The sequence below is a fragment of the Callithrix jacchus genome, chromosome 22 (genome assembly GCF_049354715.1).
Source record: "Callithrix jacchus isolate 240 chromosome 22, calJac240_pri, whole genome shotgun sequence".
Lineage (NCBI taxonomy): Eukaryota > Metazoa > Chordata > Mammalia > Primates > Cebidae > Callithrix > Callithrix jacchus.
The window spans coordinates 36,049,817-36,070,074 of NC_133523.1; the positions used below are offsets into that span (position 1 = coordinate 36,049,817).

General features: G+C 51.6%; 1 protein-coding gene across 3 annotated transcripts in view; it reads left to right on the forward strand.

The window, feature by feature from the left end:
* Nucleotides 1-20,258, forward strand: part of SPTBN4 (spectrin beta, non-erythrocytic 4) — a 105,693-nt gene that overhangs the window by 27,352 nt on the left and 58,083 nt on the right. For all 3 annotated transcript variants that reach the window (XM_078359702.1, XM_078359701.1, XM_078359700.1), the window contains exons 4-13: nucleotides 688-861; nucleotides 4,266-4,357; nucleotides 5,084-5,164; nucleotides 8,096-8,211; nucleotides 9,994-10,106; nucleotides 10,211-10,398; nucleotides 10,473-10,590; nucleotides 10,859-11,017; nucleotides 12,280-12,582; nucleotides 14,532-14,682. In XM_078359702.1, the coding sequence (XP_078215828.1) occupies nucleotides 688-861; nucleotides 4,266-4,357; nucleotides 5,084-5,164; nucleotides 8,096-8,211; nucleotides 9,994-10,106; nucleotides 10,211-10,398; nucleotides 10,473-10,590; nucleotides 10,859-11,017; nucleotides 12,280-12,582; nucleotides 14,532-14,682 (1,495 nt within the window). The remainder of the gene's footprint in view (nucleotides 1-687; nucleotides 862-4,265; nucleotides 4,358-5,083; nucleotides 5,165-8,095; nucleotides 8,212-9,993; nucleotides 10,107-10,210; nucleotides 10,399-10,472; nucleotides 10,591-10,858; nucleotides 11,018-12,279; nucleotides 12,583-14,531; nucleotides 14,683-20,258) is intronic.

Here is a 20,258-nt window from a genome sequence, read left to right on the forward strand (position 1 = left end):
ACAGGCGTGCGCCACCACGCCTGGCTAATTTTTTTCTGTTTTAGTAGAGACGGGGTTTCACCATGTTAGCCAGGATGGTCTCGATCTCCTGACCTCGCAATCCACCCTCCTCATCCTCTCAAAGTGCTGGGATTACAGCGTGAGCCACCGCGCCCGGCCCTAATTTTCGTATTTGTGGTAGAGACAGTGTTTCACCATGTTGTCCAGGCTGGTCTCGAACTCCTCGACTCAATTGATCCACCTGCCTCGGCCTCCCAAAGTGCTGGGATTACAGGCATGAGCCACCGCGCCCGGGCGGCCATGGGATTAGTGGCAAAACATGGGTGGACCAGAGAGGGATCCAACGTCAGGACCAGAGCTGTGGCTATGGCTAGGAGGGCGGGGTGGTTGTCAAGGGGGCGTGGTTGTCAGGTTGGAAGTGGGGCGCCGTGGAAGGGGCAGAGCCTGGGATGTGAATAAGCCTTGAAGGGATGTGACTCTTGAAAGGGTCTGACTACGGGAAGGGGCAGGGCTTCTTTAGAAGGATTGTGTCCTGCGTCTTGGATAAAATGGGAGGAGGGCGGCCTGATCCTGGATACTCAGGGGGCTTGGCCATGGAAGGCGGGCTTCTTTGGAAGGGGCGGGGCCGAGGGCGCCGTGCTCTTGTCTGTCCAAACCCCCGATCACCCAACGCCCCTGTCGCCCTAGCCAAGGCCCACGCGGGGCCGCATGCGGATCCACTCACTGGAGAACGTGGACAAGGCGCTGCAGTTTCTGAAGGAGCAGCGCGTGCACCTGGAGAACGTGGGCTCGCATGACATAGTGGACGGGAATCACCGGCTGACGCTGGGGCTGGTCTGGACCATCATCCTGCGCTTCCAGGTGACCCTTGGGTGGCCCCTGCCAAGCCCCACAAGGATGGGACTTAGAAAGGTGTTCCCCGGCTGCGCACGGTGGCGCCTGCCTGTAATCCCAGCACTTTGGGAGGCCGAGGCGGACGGATCAGGAGGTCAAGATATCGAGATCATCCTGGCCAAGAGAGTGAAACCCCGTCTACTAAAAATACAAAAAAACTAGCGGGGCATGGTGGCGGGCGCCTGTAATTCCAGCTACTCAGAAGGCTGAGGCAGGAGAATCGCTTGAACCCGGGAGGTGGAGTTTGCAGTGAGCAGAGATAGTGCCACTGGACTCCAGAGTGAGACTATCTCTCCAAAAAACAGGCGTCCCTACCATTTACCCATTCATTCATTCCTTCAAATAACATCCTAGTACCTCCAGGAACCCTATTCCAGGTCGTAGGGATGAAAATAATGATAAAAATAATTGTCATGGTCACCACCGTCACAATCATCGTTTTGTATCGACCCTGTTCCAAACGCAGTTCTAAGCACTCGACATTTAGTACACACAGCAACCCCATAAATTAGATACAAGTTATTATCCCATTTCACCAGTGAGGAAATGGAAGCCCAGATAGGTGGCGTCATATGCCCAAGATCACACGTAGCTGGGTGCTGGAGCTGAAATTCGAATCCAGGCAATCTTGATCCAGTACAGAGACAAATAGACAAACAGTTGCCTTTTAGGAGCTTACATTGGGGTGAGGAAGACAATAAATACATAAATCTGTAAAGAAGACATGCATGGGAAAGGACCAGCTCTAGTTAGAGAAGAAGTTTAAAAAGCTACGCAGAACCAGGTAAAGTGGGCTGTAATCCCAGCACTTTGGGAGGCTCAGGTGGGAGGATCACTTGAGGTCAGGAGTTTGAGAACAGCCTGGTCAACATAGTGAGACCCTTTAAAAATTTTATTAATACCTATTTTTAGAATAAAGCTACATTCCTGTTCTCTCTCCCTTTTTCTTCCTCTTTCTTCCTCTCCTTCACTCCTTTTTTTTCTTTCTTTCAAAAAAATAAAAATAAATAAAAATAAAAATAAAAATTTTAAAAATCAGCCAGGCATGATGGTGCATGCCTGTGGTCCCAGCTACTCGGAAGGCTGAGGCCGGAGGATCACTTGAGCCCAGTAGTGTGAGGCTGCCGTGAGCGATGATCGTGCCACTGCATTCCAGCCTGGGCAACAGAGTGAGACCCTGACTCAAAAAAAAAAAAAGAAAAAAAAAAAAAGCTTGGCAGAAAAGAACAGATTATGATAAAACAGTAATAGGGATATAAAATGTCAGGCTGGTGGTGTTGAGATTTTAGATGTGGTCAGAAAAGTACTGTCTGGGAAGCTGATGACTGAATGACATAGAAAGATGAAGGGAGAATGCATTCCAAGCAGGAGGCACAGCAGATGCAAAGGCCCTGAGGTGGAAATGAGCTTGGCATGTTGGAAGTATAGGAGGAACAGCAGTGTGGCTAGAGAATGGGAGGCAGTGGGCAGAAGGGTATGAGGCACGTGGGGTGGCAGGGGCCAGGTGGTCTGTGATGAGCAATTTGGATGTTTTTCTTTCTGAGATGGGAGAGGTTGCAACATTTTATCAAGGGGAGTTGCATACAAGTTAAGAAAGATCCCTTTGGCTGGGCGCAGTGGCTCATGGCTGTAATCCCAGCACTTTGGGAGGTTGAGATGGGAGAGGTTGCAACATTTTTATCAAGGGGAGTTGCATACAAGTTAAAAAAGATCCCTATGGCTGGGCGCAGTGGCTCATGGCTGTAATCCCAGCACTTTGGGAGGTTGAGGTGAGAGGATCACCTGAGTTTAGGAGTTTGAGACCAGCCTGGCCGACATGGTGAAACTCTGTCTCTACGACAAATATAGAAATTAACTGGCCTTCGTGGTGCATGCCTATAATCCCAGCTACTCAGGAGGCTGAGGCAGGAGAGTGTGAGCATGTGAGCTAAGACCACACCACTGCACTCCAGCCTGGGCAATAAAGCAAAACTCCGTCTCAAACAAACAAAAAAGAAAGATCCCTCTGGGTTGAAGGTGTTCACCAACATTGGGAGCTGAGAGCCCAGGAAGGAGGATGGAGTTGGAGCAGGTTGGGACTGTGGCGAGGCAAAAGGCGGCAGGTGGGAAGACAGTCAGGGAGTGGAGTGGACAGCCCTTAGGGGAGGGGAGAGGGAGAGGGTGTCCAGGGAAGACAGAGCTCTGACCTGGGGACTCGCGGATGATGGGGCTGTCCTGAGACAGGGACAGGGAGAAAGCGCAGGTTTGAGGAACACCCTGAGGCCAGTTTGAGATGGGCCTAGTGGTTATGGGTCCAGGACATTGGAGTTGGGGGACATCTTGGAGTTCACTGGGTCTTGGGGATGGAGCTCAGGGGACGAGGAGACACTGGAGACAGGAATGGACACTGTCAGCACAAAATTGAGGAATGAGATCATGGGAGTGGGAGATCACTGCTGGCGGCTGGATCCCTGCAGTAGGTGCTGGGATCTCCTTGGAAGGGTCTTGGTTCTCTCCTTGGAACCCACATGGCAAACCCAGTTCTCGAGTCCAGGACCCAAGTCTCGGATACCCACCATAGGCTCTAGAATCCACTCTAGATTCTGGGCCATTCTGAACTTTATCAAACACTACTGAGATACAGCGGCACTCAAAGCGGGTAAACATCCCTGTGGTCCTGGAGCTTTCACATTTTAGTGGGGAAATCTGAGGAAAAGATAAAACGTATAGGTGGTGGCAACAGGGAAGGGGATGTGAAATTCGGGTGTGTGATGAGATCTGAAGTGGTCAGTGAAGGCCTCACGAAGGTCACATTTGAGTAAAGACCTGAGGGAGGCTGGAGCCATGTGGGGACCTGAGAAAAGGCTGTTCCAGGCAGAGGGAACAGCCAGTGCTAAAGCAGCAAGGACGGAAGATGCTGGTGATTCAGGGAAGAGGCCAGCAGGTGTGGAATGGAGTGAGCTGTTGAAGATGAGGTCATGATGGGGACTTCTTTTACTTCCAGTGAAACAGAGCTACAGAGGGTGTTGGAAAGGGGAGAAAGAATCCGATTTGAATGTTCACAGGGTCCCTCTGTCTGTCATGTGGGGAACAGACTGTGGATGCAGGAGTGGGGAGGTCAGCACGAGGGCCACTGCTCTATCCTAGGCAGGAGAGGGCGGTATCTCAGACAAGGAAGGTGCCCAGATGCTGTTTGGTGGTTTCCTTTGAGACCTGAGTCCCAACTGCTCTGCTAATTGTGGCTATCCTGGCCCACTCCAGAACTTATCCTCACACTCCCGTCACCTGCCACCCTCTCTAGTAGCAGATGGTGAGTGGGGTGGGGAGTCGGGGGCGTCTCCAAGCCTCAAGCTCTCCAGGCTCCGGTAGCCAATTTTTTTGTATCTTCACAGATTCAAGTCATCAAAATTGAGACTGAGGACAACAGGGAGACGCGCTCAGCCAAGGATGCTCTGCTCTTGTGGTGTCAGATGAAGACAGCCGGGTAAGCATCCCCCGCCACCTTCCTCAGGAGCTTAGGCAAGTGGTCCCCTAACCTCTGCAGTTCCTTCCCAGACAAGAGCTCAAGGGGCATCCCGTGTCCTCAGGGTCCAAATGTAACATCTGAAGCTAACCAACTGATAAATAAAATATGTCTACTTCTCCAGCCTTGACAAATCATCTTTCCTAACATGCTGGAAGGCCAGGTTCAAGTTTATTTGTTTACTTAGACACAGGGTCTCACTCTGTCACCCAAGCTGGAGTGCAGTGGCACGATCATAACTCACTGCAACCTCGACCTAGGTTCCAGTGATCCTCCCTCCTCAGCCTCCCAAGTAGCTGAGACCACTGCACCCCACCCAGTTTCAAATGTATACCTCTTGGCCTCACTGGGCACAGTGTCTCATGCCTGTCACTTTGGAAGAATGAGGTGGGAGGATAACTTGAGGCTAGGGATTTGAGACCAGCCTGGGCAACATAGCAAGACCCCATCTCTACAAAAAGCTTTTTGTTTTTAGTCAGCCAGGTGTGGTGGCGCATGCCTGTAGTCCTAGCCTCTCAGGAGGCTAGATGGGAGGATCATTTGAGTCCAGGAGTTCAAGGCTGCAGTGAGCTACGATCATGCCACTGCACTCCTTTCCTATCATTCGATCTCCCTCTGCCTTTTTCCCTCCCTCTTCCATCCTGACTCTCCCCATCTCTGCCTCTGTTTCTCCCTTCACACTTCCAGCTACCCTGAGGTAAACATCCAGAATTTCACCACCAGCTGGCGGGACGGATTGGCCTTCAATGCCCTCATTCACCGGCACAGGTACCACGTGGTCTGGGCACCACGTCCCCACAGCTGCGCACCTGTACATGTACCTGTGTAGATGGCACACAGGCACAAAGACCCATCCCTTCAGCGCTACACACACATACACTTTTCTTTCCCTTCACTCATATGCCCTGCACATTTACACGCAGGAACACACACCCACAAAGGCTCCTGCCCAGGCTGCATACCCTGTGCATACCCTCACACAGCTGTGCGCACACACAGATACCCAGGCACGTGCACAGCCTGTCCCCATGGCAGAGAGCTCTCTCCCCATCACTGTCCATGCTGCTGTGTGCCCAGCACCTCCTCCTATCAGAAAATGCTTTCTGGGGCCGGGGTCGGTGGCTCACGTTTGTAATCCCAGCACTTTGGAAGGTGGAGGTGGACAGATCACCTGAGGTTGGGAGTTCGAGACCAGCCTGACCAACATGGTCAAACCCCATCTCTACTAAAAAATAAAAATAAATAACAAATAAATTAGCAGGACATGGTGGGGGCATGGTGGTGCACACCTGTAATCCCAGCTACTGGGGAGGCTGAGGCAGGAGAATCGCTTGAACGTAGGAGGTAGAGGTTGCAGTGATCTGAGATCATGCTACTGCACTCCAGGCTGGGCAACAGAGTGAGAGTCTGTCTCAAAAATACAAACATGAAAAAGAAAAGAAAATGCTTTCTGGAAGTGAGCCCCGAGAGTTCCCGTCCCTGGCTCCCTGCATACCCACAGATTCATACCTTGGGGCCTGCCATTGAAATGGCTGAGGGTCAGACACCCACTCAAATTATACCCACATTAATATCGCTCACATGACATATTGGGGAAACTGAGGCCCAGAGGCCGGAAGGCGCTTGTTATAATGTAGCAGAAGCCAGAACCCAGCTTGTTCTGCTGTGGACACCTGTCCACTCAGAACCCCTGCCTCTCACAGCTACACACGCTCGTACGCACATGGGGAGACCCAGACCCACCTCCATGCACACAAACTCACAAGCTGCACCAGGGTCACACACTAGGTGACATTCGCTCAGTGTATTCCATGCACCAGGCACGGTCCTAAGTGCTTCCCACTAAAACATTCAATAGTCAATGTACCCACTGAATGTGTCCAGTCCACCTATGGGCTGGTGCTATTATCTATCTATCTATCTATCTAGAGAGGGCGTCTCACTCTGTCACCCAGGCTGTAGTGCAATGGCACAATCTCAGCTCACTGCAACCTCCTCCTCCCGGGTTCAGGTGATTCTCCTGCCTCAGCCTCCTGAGTAGCTGGGATTACAGACATGTGCCACCAAGCCTGGCTAATTTTTTATTTTATTTTATTTTTTTTATTTTTAGTAGAGATGGGTTTCACCATGTTGGCCAGGCTGGTCTTGAACTCCTGGCCCCAGGTGATTCACTTGCCTTGGCCTCTCAAAATGCTGGGATTACAAGCATGAGACACCACTCCCAGGCTATTAATTTTTGTTTTGAGATGGAGTCTCACTTGGTCGCCCAGGCTAGAGTGCAGTGGCGCAATCTCCACTCACTACAACCTCCGCCTCCCAGGTTCAGGAGATTCTCTAGTCTCAGCCTCCCAAGTAGCTGGGATGACAGGCATGTGCCACCACACCTGGCTAATTTTGTATGTTTAGTAGCAATGCGGTTTCACCATATTGGCCAGGCTGGTCTCAAACTCCTGACCTCCAGGGACCCGCCTGCCTTAGCCTCCCACAGTGCTGGGATTACAGGCGTGAGCCACCACGCCTGGCCCGCAGGTGCTATTATTATCCCCATTTTAGAGGAAACCAAAGCACAGAGAAATGAAGGAGCTCGCCCGGAGTGACACAAGCAGGATGTGACCAAGCTGGGGCTCGAGCTTTGATGAGCTGGCTCTGGTCCTCACACTTCTTCTTCTTTTTGAGATGGAGTTTTGCTCTTGTTGCCCAGGCTGGAGTGCAATGGCGTGATCTCAGGTCACCACAACCTCTGCCACCTGGGTTCAAGCGATTATCCTGCCTCAGCCTCCCAGGTAGCTGGGATTACAGGTGTGCACCACCACACCCAGCTAATTTTGTATTTTTAGTAGAGATAGGATTTCACCATGTTGGCCAGGTTGGTCTGAAACTCCCAACCTCAGGTGATCTGCCCGCCTGAGCCTCCCGAAGTGCTGGGACTATGGGCGTGAGCCGCCTCTCCTGGCCTGGTCCTCACACTTCTAACCAATGCATAACACTACATAGGTATTCCCAAAGTAAACATATGTGTCCTGGCCAGGCGCGGTGGCTCACAACCGTAATCCCAGCACTTTGGGAGGCCTAGGCAGGTGAATCACTTGAGGTTACGAGTTCAAAATCAGCCTGGCCAATATAGTAAAACCCCATCTCTACTAAAAATACAAAAATCAGCAGGGTGTGGTGGCACATGCCTATAATCCCATCTACTTGGGAGGCTGAGGTACGAGAATCACTTGAACCCAGGAGGCAGAGGTTGCAGTGACCTGAGATTATGCCGCCTCACCCCAGCCTGGGCAACAGAGTGAGACTCCATCTCAAAAATAAAGAAAAGAAAAAAAGGACATGTGTCCTCACACAACACACATAAGGGCAGTACACACCCATATTGTCACATGATTTCACAGAGACACACAGGCAGGCAGGCACCATGTGAGCTCCTCTCTTCCAAGCACACACACGCCGGTCTACCCATACGTCTGTGCACACAGGAGATGCACATGCACACACACATTCCTGGGAACCCACGGAGACATGCCCGTGTCCATCACACTGACATCACAGCTAAATGCTGCACAGCACACATGCGTTGCCCTTGGCTAGAGCCCTTCTGCCTCTCGCCTTGGGTGGCGCTCAGACAAGGGTGGCTTCTTCCCTGCTTGCCCACGGCTCTGGAGCCTGCCTGCTGCCTGCCTGCTCTGTGCCCCTGCCCAGGCCCGATCTCGTGGACTTCAGCAAACTCACCAAGTCCAACGCCAACTACAACCTGCAGAGAGCCTTCCGCACAGCTGAGCAGCACCTGGGGCTGGCGCGGCTGCTGGATCCTGAAGGTGAGCCCTGAGTGGGCCCAGACCAGACTTCCTCTTGGGGGACACCCAACCTTAATGCCGTGTCAGACTCCACTCCCTCCCAGCTTAGCGCCATCCCAAATACTGAGGTCTCTCCAAATCCCAACCCTCTCCCCAGCCTCCTCCTCTTCTGCCTCCCTTCCTCATGTGCAATCCCTCCCAAGTCCCATCCTCACACCACTTCTTTTCTCATCCCCAACCCCGTCCCAGTGTAACCCCTCCTGTTCCCCACTCTCAGTTTCCTCCCATGCCCAACTCCCCCCCAACCCTGCTTTCAACCATCTCCCCTAAGCCAACTCCCACTCCCCTACCCCAGCCCCAAACCCAATAGCATCTCCAACCCCATCCCCATCCCCATCCCTGCCAATGCCATCATCACGTGTCCCCATCCCCTCCACATCTTCAGCTCTAGCTCCGTTCCTATCCCCACCCTAATCCCTCTTCCAGCCCCATTTCACCCTAGCCCATCCCCATGTCTATCTCTCCCACAACTCCATCCTCATCCTCAACTGCTTTTCCATTTCCAGTCTATCCCCAACGCTGTCCCTGACTTCAGCCTCAGCCCCAATCCAGGATCAGCCCTGACACCATCTCCCATCCCTAACAAAAGCTGCTCCCTTCCTCTGAGCATCCACTGTGTGCCAAGCATGGGGCTGGGAACGTCACCAGAGCTGTTCAGTTTTATCTTCACACTGACCTGATTACAGAGAATTTATCAACCCTGATTCATTATTATTTTTTTGAGACAGAGTTTCCCTCTTGTCGCCCAGGCTGGAGTGCAGTGGAGCAATCTTGGCTCACCGCAACCTCTGCCTCCCAGGTTCAAGAGATTCTCCTGCCTCAGCCTCCTGAGTAGCTGGGATTACAGGCATGTGCCACCACAACTGGCTAATTGAGAGGTTAAAAATATATATTTTTGTATTTTTAGTAGAGACGGGTTTCCTCCATGTTGGCCAGGCTGGTGTCGGACTCCCCACCTCAGGTGATCCACCCACCTCAGCCTCCCAAAGTGCTGGGATTACACACGTGAGCCACTGCACCCAACCTATTTTTTATTTATTTATCTTTTGAGACAGAATCTGGCTCTGTCACCAAGACTGGAGTGGAGTGGCGCTATCTCAGCTAACTGCAACCTCTGCCTCCCAGGTTCAAGCAATTCTTCCATTTCAGTCTCCCAAGTATCTGGGACCACTGGCGCCCATCACCACACCTGGCTAATTGAGAGGTTGAGGTGGGCAGATCACATGAGGTCAGGAGTTTGAGCCCAGCCTGACCAACATGGTGAATCCTCATCTTTACTAAAAATACAAAATTATCCAGGCGTGGTGTTGCACGCTTGTAACCCCAGCTACTTGGGAAGCTGAGGCAGGAAAATTGCTTGAACCCAGGAGGTGGAGGTTACAGTGAGGTGAGACTGTGCCATTGCACTCCAGCCTGGGCAACAAGAGCAAAACTCCATTTCGTTTTCTTTTTTCCCCACTCAGCCTCAAAACTCCATTTCCAAAAAAAAAAAAAAAAAAAAAAAAACCGAAAAAACAGTATAGCTTATTTCTCTGCAGTGGTTTATATGTCAGGTGAGGCACTATTTAATCCCAGGAGGTAGATTTCTGTTTCTCGGATACAAAACCTGAGGAACAGAGGATTAATTATCTTGCCCAAGGTCACACAGCTAGTGAGAGTGGCTCATCCATCCCTCCACCCAATACCTTCAAGTGCCCCGTCAAAGTGCCCGCTGTCTTGTTCCCTGACTCCCCTTCCTTCCAGATGTGAACATGGAGGCCCCAGATGAGAAGTCCATCATCACTTACGTGGTCTCTTTCTACCACTATTTCTCCAAGATGAAGGCTCTGGCTGTGGAGGGGAAGCGTATTGGGAAGGTATAAGGAGCCAAGGAGTGGGTGAGTGGGAAGCTGGCAGCTGGTGGCAGGCCTGGGTGGGGTGAGGCTGACCTGCGTCCCCCCGCCGTCCTCTGCTGCATCAGGTCCTGGACCAGGTGTTGGAGGTGGGGAAGATCATAGATCGCTATGAGGAGCTGGCGGCCGAGCTGCTGGCCTGGATCCACCGGACCGTGGGCCTCATCAGCAACCAGAAATTTGCCAACTCTTTAAGTGGGGTGCAGCAGCAGCTCCAGGCTTTCACGGCCTATTGCACGCTGGAGAAGCCTGTCAAGTGAGGCCCAGCTCTGGAGGGAGGGTGGGCAGGGATGGCACGATGGCAGGGCTCCTGAGCTCATGCCCCTTCAGGTTCCAGGAGAAGGGAAACCTGGAGGTGCTGCTCTTCAGCATCCAGAGCAAACTTCGTGCCTGCAACCGTCGTCTCTTTGTGCCTCGGGAGGGCTGTGGCATCTGGGATATTGACAAGGTGAGGCCGGGGATCCAGGGGAGAGGTGGAATTGCACTGTGGAGTGGTATAGGTTGTGCACTGCTCAAGGGAGTCATTCATAGAGTGGGCATGATGGATTAGATATTCATTCTGACAGTTTTTCAGCAGTCAAGTGTCATAAGGAAGCAACGCTTTTTCCAATTTGCATGAAGTTGCCATAAATGCTATGAGTATCCTCAGACAAAGTCAAGACCATTAAACGGCAGGGAGCTGCCAGAGTCTGACTGCCTCCTCTCATTTCCTGCAGGCATGGGGTGAGCTGGAGAAGGCTGAGCATGAGCGAGAGGCTGCCCTACGGGCTGAGCTGATTCGGCAGGAGAAGCTGGAACTACTGGCACAGAGGTTTGACCACAAGGTGGCTATGAGGGAGAGCTGGCTGAATGAGAACCAGCGTCTGGTCTCCCAGGTACATGGTGTAGGGCTTGGCTCTGGGGGTGGGGGAAGGGAGGGAGGGCGGGGCTAATGGTCCCAGGACCAGAGGGAGACTTGATGTCCTAGGCAACAGGGAAGAGTTGGATTAGTCTCCTGGTGACGAATGAGGATGGGAGCCGGGCCTAGTGGCTCACACCTGTAATCCCAGCACTTTGGGAGGCCAAGGCGGGCAGATCACAAGGTCAGGAGTTTGAGACCAGCCTAACCAACATGGTGAAACACTGTCTCTACTAAAAATATAAATATTAGCTGGACATGGTGGCACAAACCTGTAATCCCAGCTACTCAGGAGGCTGAGGCAGGAGAATCACTTGAACCTGGGAGGCAGAGGTTGCAGGGAGCCCAGATCGAGCCACTGCACTCCAGCCTGGGCAACAGAGCAAGATTCCATAAAAAAAAATGAGGGAAAGGGAGACTTGGTCTTCTAAGTGGTTGATTGGGAGAGTGAGGCTGGTCCCCAGGGTAACTGGAGAGGGCAGAATTTGTGTCTTCAGAAATAGGGGGAGTGTTTCGCTAGATTCTTAAGTGACAAGGGAGGTTGTATCTGGTATCTAGGGTAACTCAGGAGGATAGAATTGGTTTCCTAAGTGACAGAGTCAGGTAAACCTGGTCCCTCGGCTCCAGGACAGGGAAAGCATGGGCCTCTTTCCTGGGTAACAAGTTTAAGGTTAGAGATGTAACAGGAGAGTGGGACTTGTTTCCAGGGTAACTGAAGAGTGCGGGGCTGGTCTCCTGAGAAACAGGGGAGTGTGGAGTTGGTCTCTAGAGCAATGGGGAGGGTGGGTCTGGTTTCTAGGGGAACTTTGGAAGATGGGCTGGTCTCCAGGGCAACAGGGGAGGGTGAGGTTGGTCTCCAGGGTAACTCTGCAGGGTGGTACTAGTCTCCAGGGCAACAGGGGAGGATGGGGCTGGTCTCCAGGGTAACCGTGGAAGATGGGCTTGTGTCCAGGGAAACAGGGGAGGGGAAGGTTGGTCTCCAGAGTAACTGGGAAGGGTGGAGCTGGTCTCCCGGGTAATGGGAGGGCGGGGCTTGTTTCCAAGGTAACAATGGAGGGTGAGGCTGGTCTCCAGGTTACCTGGATAACAGGAGGTTGGGGCTGGTCTCCAGGATAACTAGGGAGTGCAGGGCTGGTTGCCATGGTAACGGAGGGGGATGTCCCCAGGGTCACACAGGGTCAAGGTAATAGGCAGACTGCTGAGGCAGCATGGGTGAGTGTCTGGACTGCACTACCCCAGGACAACTTTGGGTATGAGCTGCCTGCAGTGGAGGCAGCCATGAAGAAACACGAAGCAATTGAGGCGGACATTGCAGCCTACGAGGAGCGGGTGCAGGGCGTGGCAGAGCTGGCCCAGGCATTGGCAGCCGAAGGCTACTATGACGTCCGGCGGGTGGCAGCCCAGCGTGACAGCGTCCTGCGTCAGTGGGCCCTGCTAACTGGGCTTGTGGGTGCCCGGCGGACACGGCTCGAGCAGAACCTGGCCCTGCAGAAGGTCTTCCAGGAGATGGTGTACATGGTGGACTGGATGGAGGAGATGCAGGTGCCAGGCTGGGGCGCAGATGTGGGTGGAGTGCCAGGAGGGAGGGAGATGCAGACGCTGAAAGAGTTGACTGAGAGCTGGAGATGGAGAGGGAAGGGCAGAGATCGAAGAAGATAAACAGAAAGTCAGGGAGACAAAAAGAGAATGAGAGAGAGTTAGAGAAAGATGCAGACATGGACAAGAGAGGCAGAGAAAGAAACAAAGAATGAGAAAGAGACAGAGACGAATAGAGAAACAGAAAAATGCTGGGCGTGGTGGCTCACATCTGGAATCCCGGCACTTTGGGAGGCCAAGGCGGGTAGATCACTTGAGGTCAGGAGTTTGAGACCAGCCTGGCCAACATGGTGAAATCCCGTCTCTACTAAAAATACAAAAAAGTTAGCTGGGCTTGGTGGCTGGCGCATGCCTGTAGTCCCAGCTATTTGGGAGCCTGAGGCTCAAGAATCACTTGAACTCAAGAGGAAGAGGCTGCAGTGAGCTGAGATGGTGCCACTGCACTTCAGCCTGGGTGACAGAGTGTGACTGTCTAAAAAAAAAAGAGGGAGAGAGAGAAATGGAAAAAGACATCGAGATATAGAGTCAGTAAGCCAGGGGTGCAGACAGAGAGAAGTGACAGTTTGAGAGAGACGAAGAGACATCAGAGACAGAGACAGAGAGAGGAGGAGGCAGACACAAAGATGACAATCGAAATCTACATGGCTACAGAGAAAGACACAGGAAGATGGAATCAATTTGAGAGAGAGAGAGAGATGAAACAAGGAAGATAGAAGCTAGCTGGGCATGGTGGCTCACACCTGCAGTGCCAGCACTTTGGGAGGCCAAGGTGGGCAGACTGCTTGAGCCCAGGATTTGAGACCAGCCTGGTCAACATAATGAGATCTTGTCTGTACAAAAAATTAAAAAGTTAGCTATGCATGGTGGCGTGTGCTTGTAGTCCCAGCTACTCTGAAGTGGGAGGACTGCCTGAGCCCAGGAGGTTGAGGCTGCAGTGAGCCATGATTGCACCACTGCACTCTGGGTGACAGAGCAAGACCCTGTCTCAAAAAAAAAAAAAAAAAAAGAAGAAGAAGAAGAAAAGAAGCAGCCAGGCACAGTGGTTCACACCTGTAATCCCAGCACTTTGGGAGACCAAGGCGGGTGGATCCTCTGAAGTCAGGAGTTCGAGACCAGCCTGGCCAACACGGCAAAACCCTATCTCTACTAAAAAATACAAAAATTAGCTGGGCATGGTGGCAGGTGCCTGTAATGCCAGCTACTCAGGAGGCTGAGAGAGTAGAATTGCTTGAACCCAGGAGGTGGAGGTTGCAGTGGGCTGAGATCATGCCTATACACCACAATCTGGGTGACAGAGTGAGACTTTGTCAAGAAAGGAGAGAGAGAGAGAGAGAGAGAGAGAGAAAGGAAAGGAAGGAAGGAAGGAAGGAAGGAAGGAAGGAAGGAAGGAAGGAAGGAAGGAAGGGAAGGAAGGAAGGAAGGAAGGAAGGAAGGAAAGGAAGGAAGGAAGGAAAGAAAGAAAGAAAGAAAGAGAAAAGAAGGCAGGCGGCAAGCTGGAAGCTAAACGGGAGACAAAGAGAAAGAGGTGGAGGCAGAGAGAAGGAGCCACGGTGACGGTGACAGTGACGGTGACGGAGACAGAGCTCAGAAATGTGGAGTGCATGAGAGATGGAGATATTCAGAGAGAGACAGATAGAGAGGCAAAGACAGAGACAGAACATCATGGCTAGCTGTGACTGCCGATAGCAGTCGGGGCTCTGCTTTCTTCTGATGAGGAAACTGAGGTCCAGGCCACAGAGCCAATAAGAGGGTCTCGAGGTGGGTCCGTATCTTTCCAAGACGGGTCGGAGTTGGGAGTGGCAGTGCAGAGCAGCAGGGGCTAGTGCAGGCGACGGGCAGGGGTGGGCGGCCCAGGTCGGTGCCAGAGGTGTGCTCAGTGCTGTCCCCGCTTGCAGGCTCAGCTGCTGTCCCGGGAGTGTGGGCAGCACCTGGTGGAGGCGGATGACCTGTTGCAGAAGCATGGACTGTTGGAGGGGGACATTGCGGCCCAGAGTGAGCGGGTGGAGGCCCTCAATGCCGCTGCCCTGCGCTTCTCCCAGCTGCAGGGTGAGTCTTGGGGCTGGGGCTGGGGCTGGGGGTGGAGACTCTCAGAACTGGTACTGACAGAGGCCAGAGTGACTCCTGAGGGACAGAAGAAAAGAGTGAGCTCCCTGTCCTTGGAGGCATCTAAGCAGAGCCTAGGATCACATTCCATTAGGGAAGTCATAACTCCTCAGACTTGACTGGTGATTTTTGTCTTAATGTTCTCTTTCTTTATTTTATTTATTTATTTTGAGATGGAGTTTCGCTCTTGTTACCCAGGCTGGAGTGCAATGGCGCCATCTCAGTTCACTGCAACCTCCCCTCCTGGGTTCAGGCAATTCTCCTGCCTCAGCCTCCTGAGTAGCTGGGATTACAGGCATGCGCCACCATGCTCAGCTAATTTTTTGTGTTTTTAGTAGAGACGGGGTTTCACCATGTTGACCAGATGGTCTCGATCTGTTGACCTCGTGATCCACCCACCTCGCCTCGGCCTCCCAAAGTGCTGGGATTATAGGCGTGAGCCACCGCGCCCGGCTTAATGTTTTCTTTCTAATGTTTATGTTATTTTAATGCAGTATCAAGGAAATCTTTTACTTGAATTTTCTTTAGCAGTTCTCTTTTATTCCTTTTTGGCCTAGAACCCTTAAGGAGGTTCTGGAAATTTCAGGAAAATTATTTTAAAGCAGTCAGTATAGAATCTCTGAAATTGAAATGAGCCTCGAATGTTATAGCTAGACTGGTATAAGTGACAGAGAGGCCTCAGGTCATCAAATGTTGGATCGTGATAGAGATTCCTGGTTTCTCTGTGTTCCCCAGCAGGAAAATCATGTATTTTGCATAGTCTAGTCCTCCTACCTCTACCGTGGGCCATTTCACTATCTGTACACCAGAGCTGCACCAAGAGAGCTGGATGGCTAATGCGTTTGAGAGATGCTAACCTATATCATCCACTATAGCTGGATAAAGGCATCTCTTTGGGGACTTAACAGAAGTTGGGGAGAATCAGTGCCCTGAGTGGCAAGATGGACCACTCCACCTCTTCCTGCTTAGATTCTGTATTACTACCTCATGTTTATTGAGCACTTGTTATGAGCCAAGGCCTTCACAGACTGATCTCAATGAATACCATTTAAAAAGACCTGTGTGGGCTGGGCACAATGGCTCGTGCCTATAATTCCAGCACTTTGGGAGGCAGAGGCAGGAGGATTGCTTGAGCCCAGGAATTCAAGACCATTCTGGACAACATAGAAATACCTCATCTCTGTCAAAAAAAAAAAATAGCTGGGCATGGTGATACATGCCTGTAGTGCTAGCTACTTGGAGTCTGAGGCAGGTGGATCATTTGAGGACAGGAATTGGAGGCTTCACTGAGCCATGATCATGCCATTGCACTCCAGCCTGGGTGACACAGTGAGACCTTGTCTCTTAAAAAACAAAAAAGTGGCCAGGTGCAGTGGCTCATGCCTGTAATCCCAGCACTTTGGGAGGCCGAGGCAGGTGGATCACGAGGTCAAGAGATCGAGACCATCCTGGCCAACATAGTGAAATCTGGTCTCTACTAAAATACAAAAATTAGTTGGGCATGGTGGTGCGTGCCTGTAATCCCAGCTACTACTGGGGAGGCTGAGGCAGAAGAATTGCTTGAAGCCTGGAGGCGGAGGTTGCAGTGAGCCGAGATCACACCACTGCACTCCAGCCTGATGTCTGGCGAAAGAGTGAGACTCTGTCTCAAAAAACAAACAAACAAAAAAAGCAGGCCAGGCATGGTCGCTCACTTTGGGAGGCCAAGGCGGGTGGATCACTGGATGTCAGGCGTTCAAGACCAGCCTGACCAACGTGGAGAAACCCCATCTCTATAAAAATAAATAAATAAAGCAACTCTGTGCTAAGTAATGTATAGTCAGGGCCTGTTTAGCAGCATGTGATAGAAATTCAGTTCAAATGGCTTAAGGTGAAAAGAGAGTGGATTGGCTAAGGTAACCAAAACGATCAGGGAAGCCCAGGCAACATGGTGAAACCCATCTCTACCAAAAATACAAAAAATTAACTAGGCATGGTGGGTGCGCCTGTAGTCCCAGCTACTCTAGAGGCTGAGGTGAGAGAATCACCTGAGCCTGGGACGTCAAGGCTGCAGTGAGACACTCCAGCCTGGGCAAACCGAGTGAGACCCTGTCACAAAAAAGAACTGTCTGGGGAAGGGTGAGTTTTACTTCAGGCATGGCTGGATCCAGGTATGGTTCAAGGGTGCTTTTAGGACTCCATCTGAGGCCAGGCATGGTGTCTCGTGTCTGTAATTCCAGAGCTTTGGCAGGCCGAGGTGGGAGGATTGCTTGAAGCCAGGAGTTTGGGCAACAAAGCGAGACCCCCATCTCTATGTCAAAAAAGAGAAAAAAAAAAGACTCAGGCCAGGAGCAGTGGCTCATACCTGTAATCCTAACACTTTGGAAGACAGAAGTGGGCCGATCGCTTGAGGTCAGGCATTCGAGACCAGCCTGGCCAACATGGTGAAACCCCGTCTCTCCTAAAAGTAAAAAATATAAATAAAAATAAAAATTAGCCAGGCGTGGTGGTGCACACCTGTAATCCTAGCTACTTGGGAGGCTGAGCTGGGAGGATTGTTTGAACCCAGGAGGCAGAGGTTGTAGTAAGCCGAGACCACAGCACTGCACACTCCAGCCTGGGCAACAGAGAGAGACTCCTTCTCAAAACAAAAGACCCCATCTCTCATCTCTCTCCATCTCTAGTCTCTGTGTTGGTGTCACTGTAGAGCAGCCCTGCCCCTTGTGATAGAAATCTGTGATCATTCAGCCCCAGGTTTATATACTTCCTCACAGGTTAGCAGAGCCAATGGGACACAGGCCCCTTTCTCCCAAGAATTCCGACAAAAAGTCCTAGGAGAGCTTGCATTGGTTCACAGTGGGTTCCATCATTGCTCTGCCAATCATTGTGGCCCCAGGGCATGCAGTGATCTAATTGGCCACGTGCCTGAGACCCGCCCATCCCAGAGCCGGGAGTGGAGTCGGCGCATTCCAAAGACTTAAAGACTAAAAAAGAGGAGAGAGAGACTCCCTTACCAGACACACGGACATGGATTCTGATAGGCAAAACCAAGACTGGCTCTAACAAGGTTCCTGTCTTAGTTATATCAGTGCCCTCCAGCTGGAGACCACCAGGAGTCCCTCTGTGGTCAAACCAAGCTGAGTTTGATGGCTCTTTACACACACCATGGTGAGCTGTGGGACATCTCAGCAAAAAGGTATGCTGGGGGGCTGGGCGCGGAGGCTCACGCCTGTAATCCTAGCACTTTGGGAGGCCAAGGCGGGTGGATCACATGAGGTCAGGAGTTTGAGACCAGCCTGACCAACGTGGTAAAACCCCATCTCTTTTGAAAATACAAAAAATTAGCAGAGTATGGTGGCGCATGCCTGTAATCCCAGCAACCTGGAAGGCTGAGGCAGGAGAATCATTTGAACCCGAGACGGGGAGGTTGCAGTGAGCAGAGATCACGTCACTGCACACCAGCCTGGGGAACAGAGCGAGACTCTGTCTCAAATATATATATATATATATATGTACACACACACACATATTGGGGGGCTTCTCGTAGGATTTGGGCTTGTGTTAGGCGATTTGGAAGATGATTCGGTGTAGTGAGTTTTGCAGTGGATTGGATGCTGTCGGGGTGTGGGAGTGACGAGGTGATGGGCATCTTCATCATTTTGATCTAGGTGGTGGGAGGAACAGATGGAGGCTGTTGCAGTAATTGGTAGCCGTCACTCGTCTTAGCCTGGCGAAGGGGATGTGTGAACATTTCTGTGGTTTGCACAGTGACCTTGCTTTTGTCTGTGCTCGGGCATGATTAGGGAGTGAGGCTTGGTTTTGTCCTACTCCATCTCGGTCACAGAGTCACAGAGTGGCCCCATCTGACGTTGGTGTTCTGTGAGATTGTTTTATTATTGTTGTTGTTTGTGGCTTTTTTTTTTTTTTAAGAGACTTGGTCTCTCTATGTTACCGAGGCTGAACTTGAACTCCTGGACTCCTGGGCTCAAGCATTCCTGCTGCTTCTGCCTCCCAGAGTGTTGGGATTATAGGTGTGAGCCACTGTCCCTGGTCATTTCTTTCTTTCTTTTTCTCTTTCTCTCTCTTTTTCTTTCTTTCTGTTTACAGAGTCTTGCACTGTCACCCAGGCTGGGTGCAATGCCGTGATCTTGTCTCAGTCCAACCTCTGCCTCCTGAGTTCCAGTGATTCTCCTGCCTCAGCTTCCCAAGTAGCTAGGATTACAAGCACCCCCCGCCCCACCACCACGCCTGGCTAATTTTTAAAATTTTTAGTAAGACAGTATTTCACTATGTTGGCTAGGCTGGTCTCGAACTCCTGATCTCGTGATCTGCTCTCCTTGGCCTTCCAAAGTGCTGGGATTACAGGCGTGAGCCACTGCACCCGTCCTGGCCCTGGCCATTTCTGTGAGATTATTTATGCTTGGAACACCATGGCTAGCTGTGAGTGCTGACTGCAGTCAGGGCTGCTTTTTTCTTTCTCACCGATAAGGAAATGGGCCCAGGCCATGGAGCTGATAAGAGGGCCTTGAGGCTAGTCCATATCTCTGCATTAAGATGTTTTCCTCCTTGATCCAGAGCCCACAGCCCTTTGGAATCTTGGAGTATTTTTAGAAAAGGAAGAACCTGTCTGGCTTGCGGGTTGGTGGGGAAGTTTCTCACCCTAACCGACCTGGGTCACATTCTAAATGCAAACGCTGAAGTTTCCTTCCAAGCCCGGATGTGAACATCCTGACCCTGGCTCAGCCCCCTCCTATCCCTGCCTCAACTCTAGGGGAGGTTGTTGGGACCCTCTCCTTCACCTTAGCTAGGTTTGTCTCAGGAAGCTCCCTTTGCCCTGACCTTGTGAGTTCTCAGCTCCTGTGACAATCAGCAGCACCGAGAATACAGCAAAGGGGCCAGAGTGGGGAGTGCAAGTGTGGGGAGTGTGTTGTCATGGTGATGGGAGGCAGTGCTGCCTGATGAGTGGTCCAGAGTGTGAGGTCCTCATGGACCGCTTCTTAGCTGATTCTGGGGCAATCTTTCCCCTCTCTGAGGCTTAGTCTCTTCATCTGGAAAACAGGGCTTATAAGGATACTGGCCCCATAGGATGGCTGTGAGAATCCAATGACTGTGTGTCAGAGTAAGGCTGGGTACATGGAAGCTATTTTTTGTTTTGTTTTGTTTTCTTTTTTTTTTTGAGATGGGGTTTCACCATGTTGGCCAGGCTGGTCTGGAGCTCCTGACCTCATGTTCCGCCCACCTCAGCCTCCCAAAGTGCTAGGATTACAGGCATGAGCCACCGCATCCAGCCTGTTTTCTAAGACAGGGTCTTGCTCTGTTGCCCAGGCTGAAGTGCAGTGGCTATATCTTGGCACACTGCAGCCTCAACATCCCTGGCTCAAGTGATCCTCCCACCTCAGCCTCCCGAGTAGCTGGGACTACAGGTGCACACCACCACACCTTCTAATTTGTGTATTTTTGATAGAGATGGGGTTTTGCCACATTGCCCAGGCTTATCTCAAACTCCTGATCTTAAGTGATCTGCCCACCTCAGTCTCCCA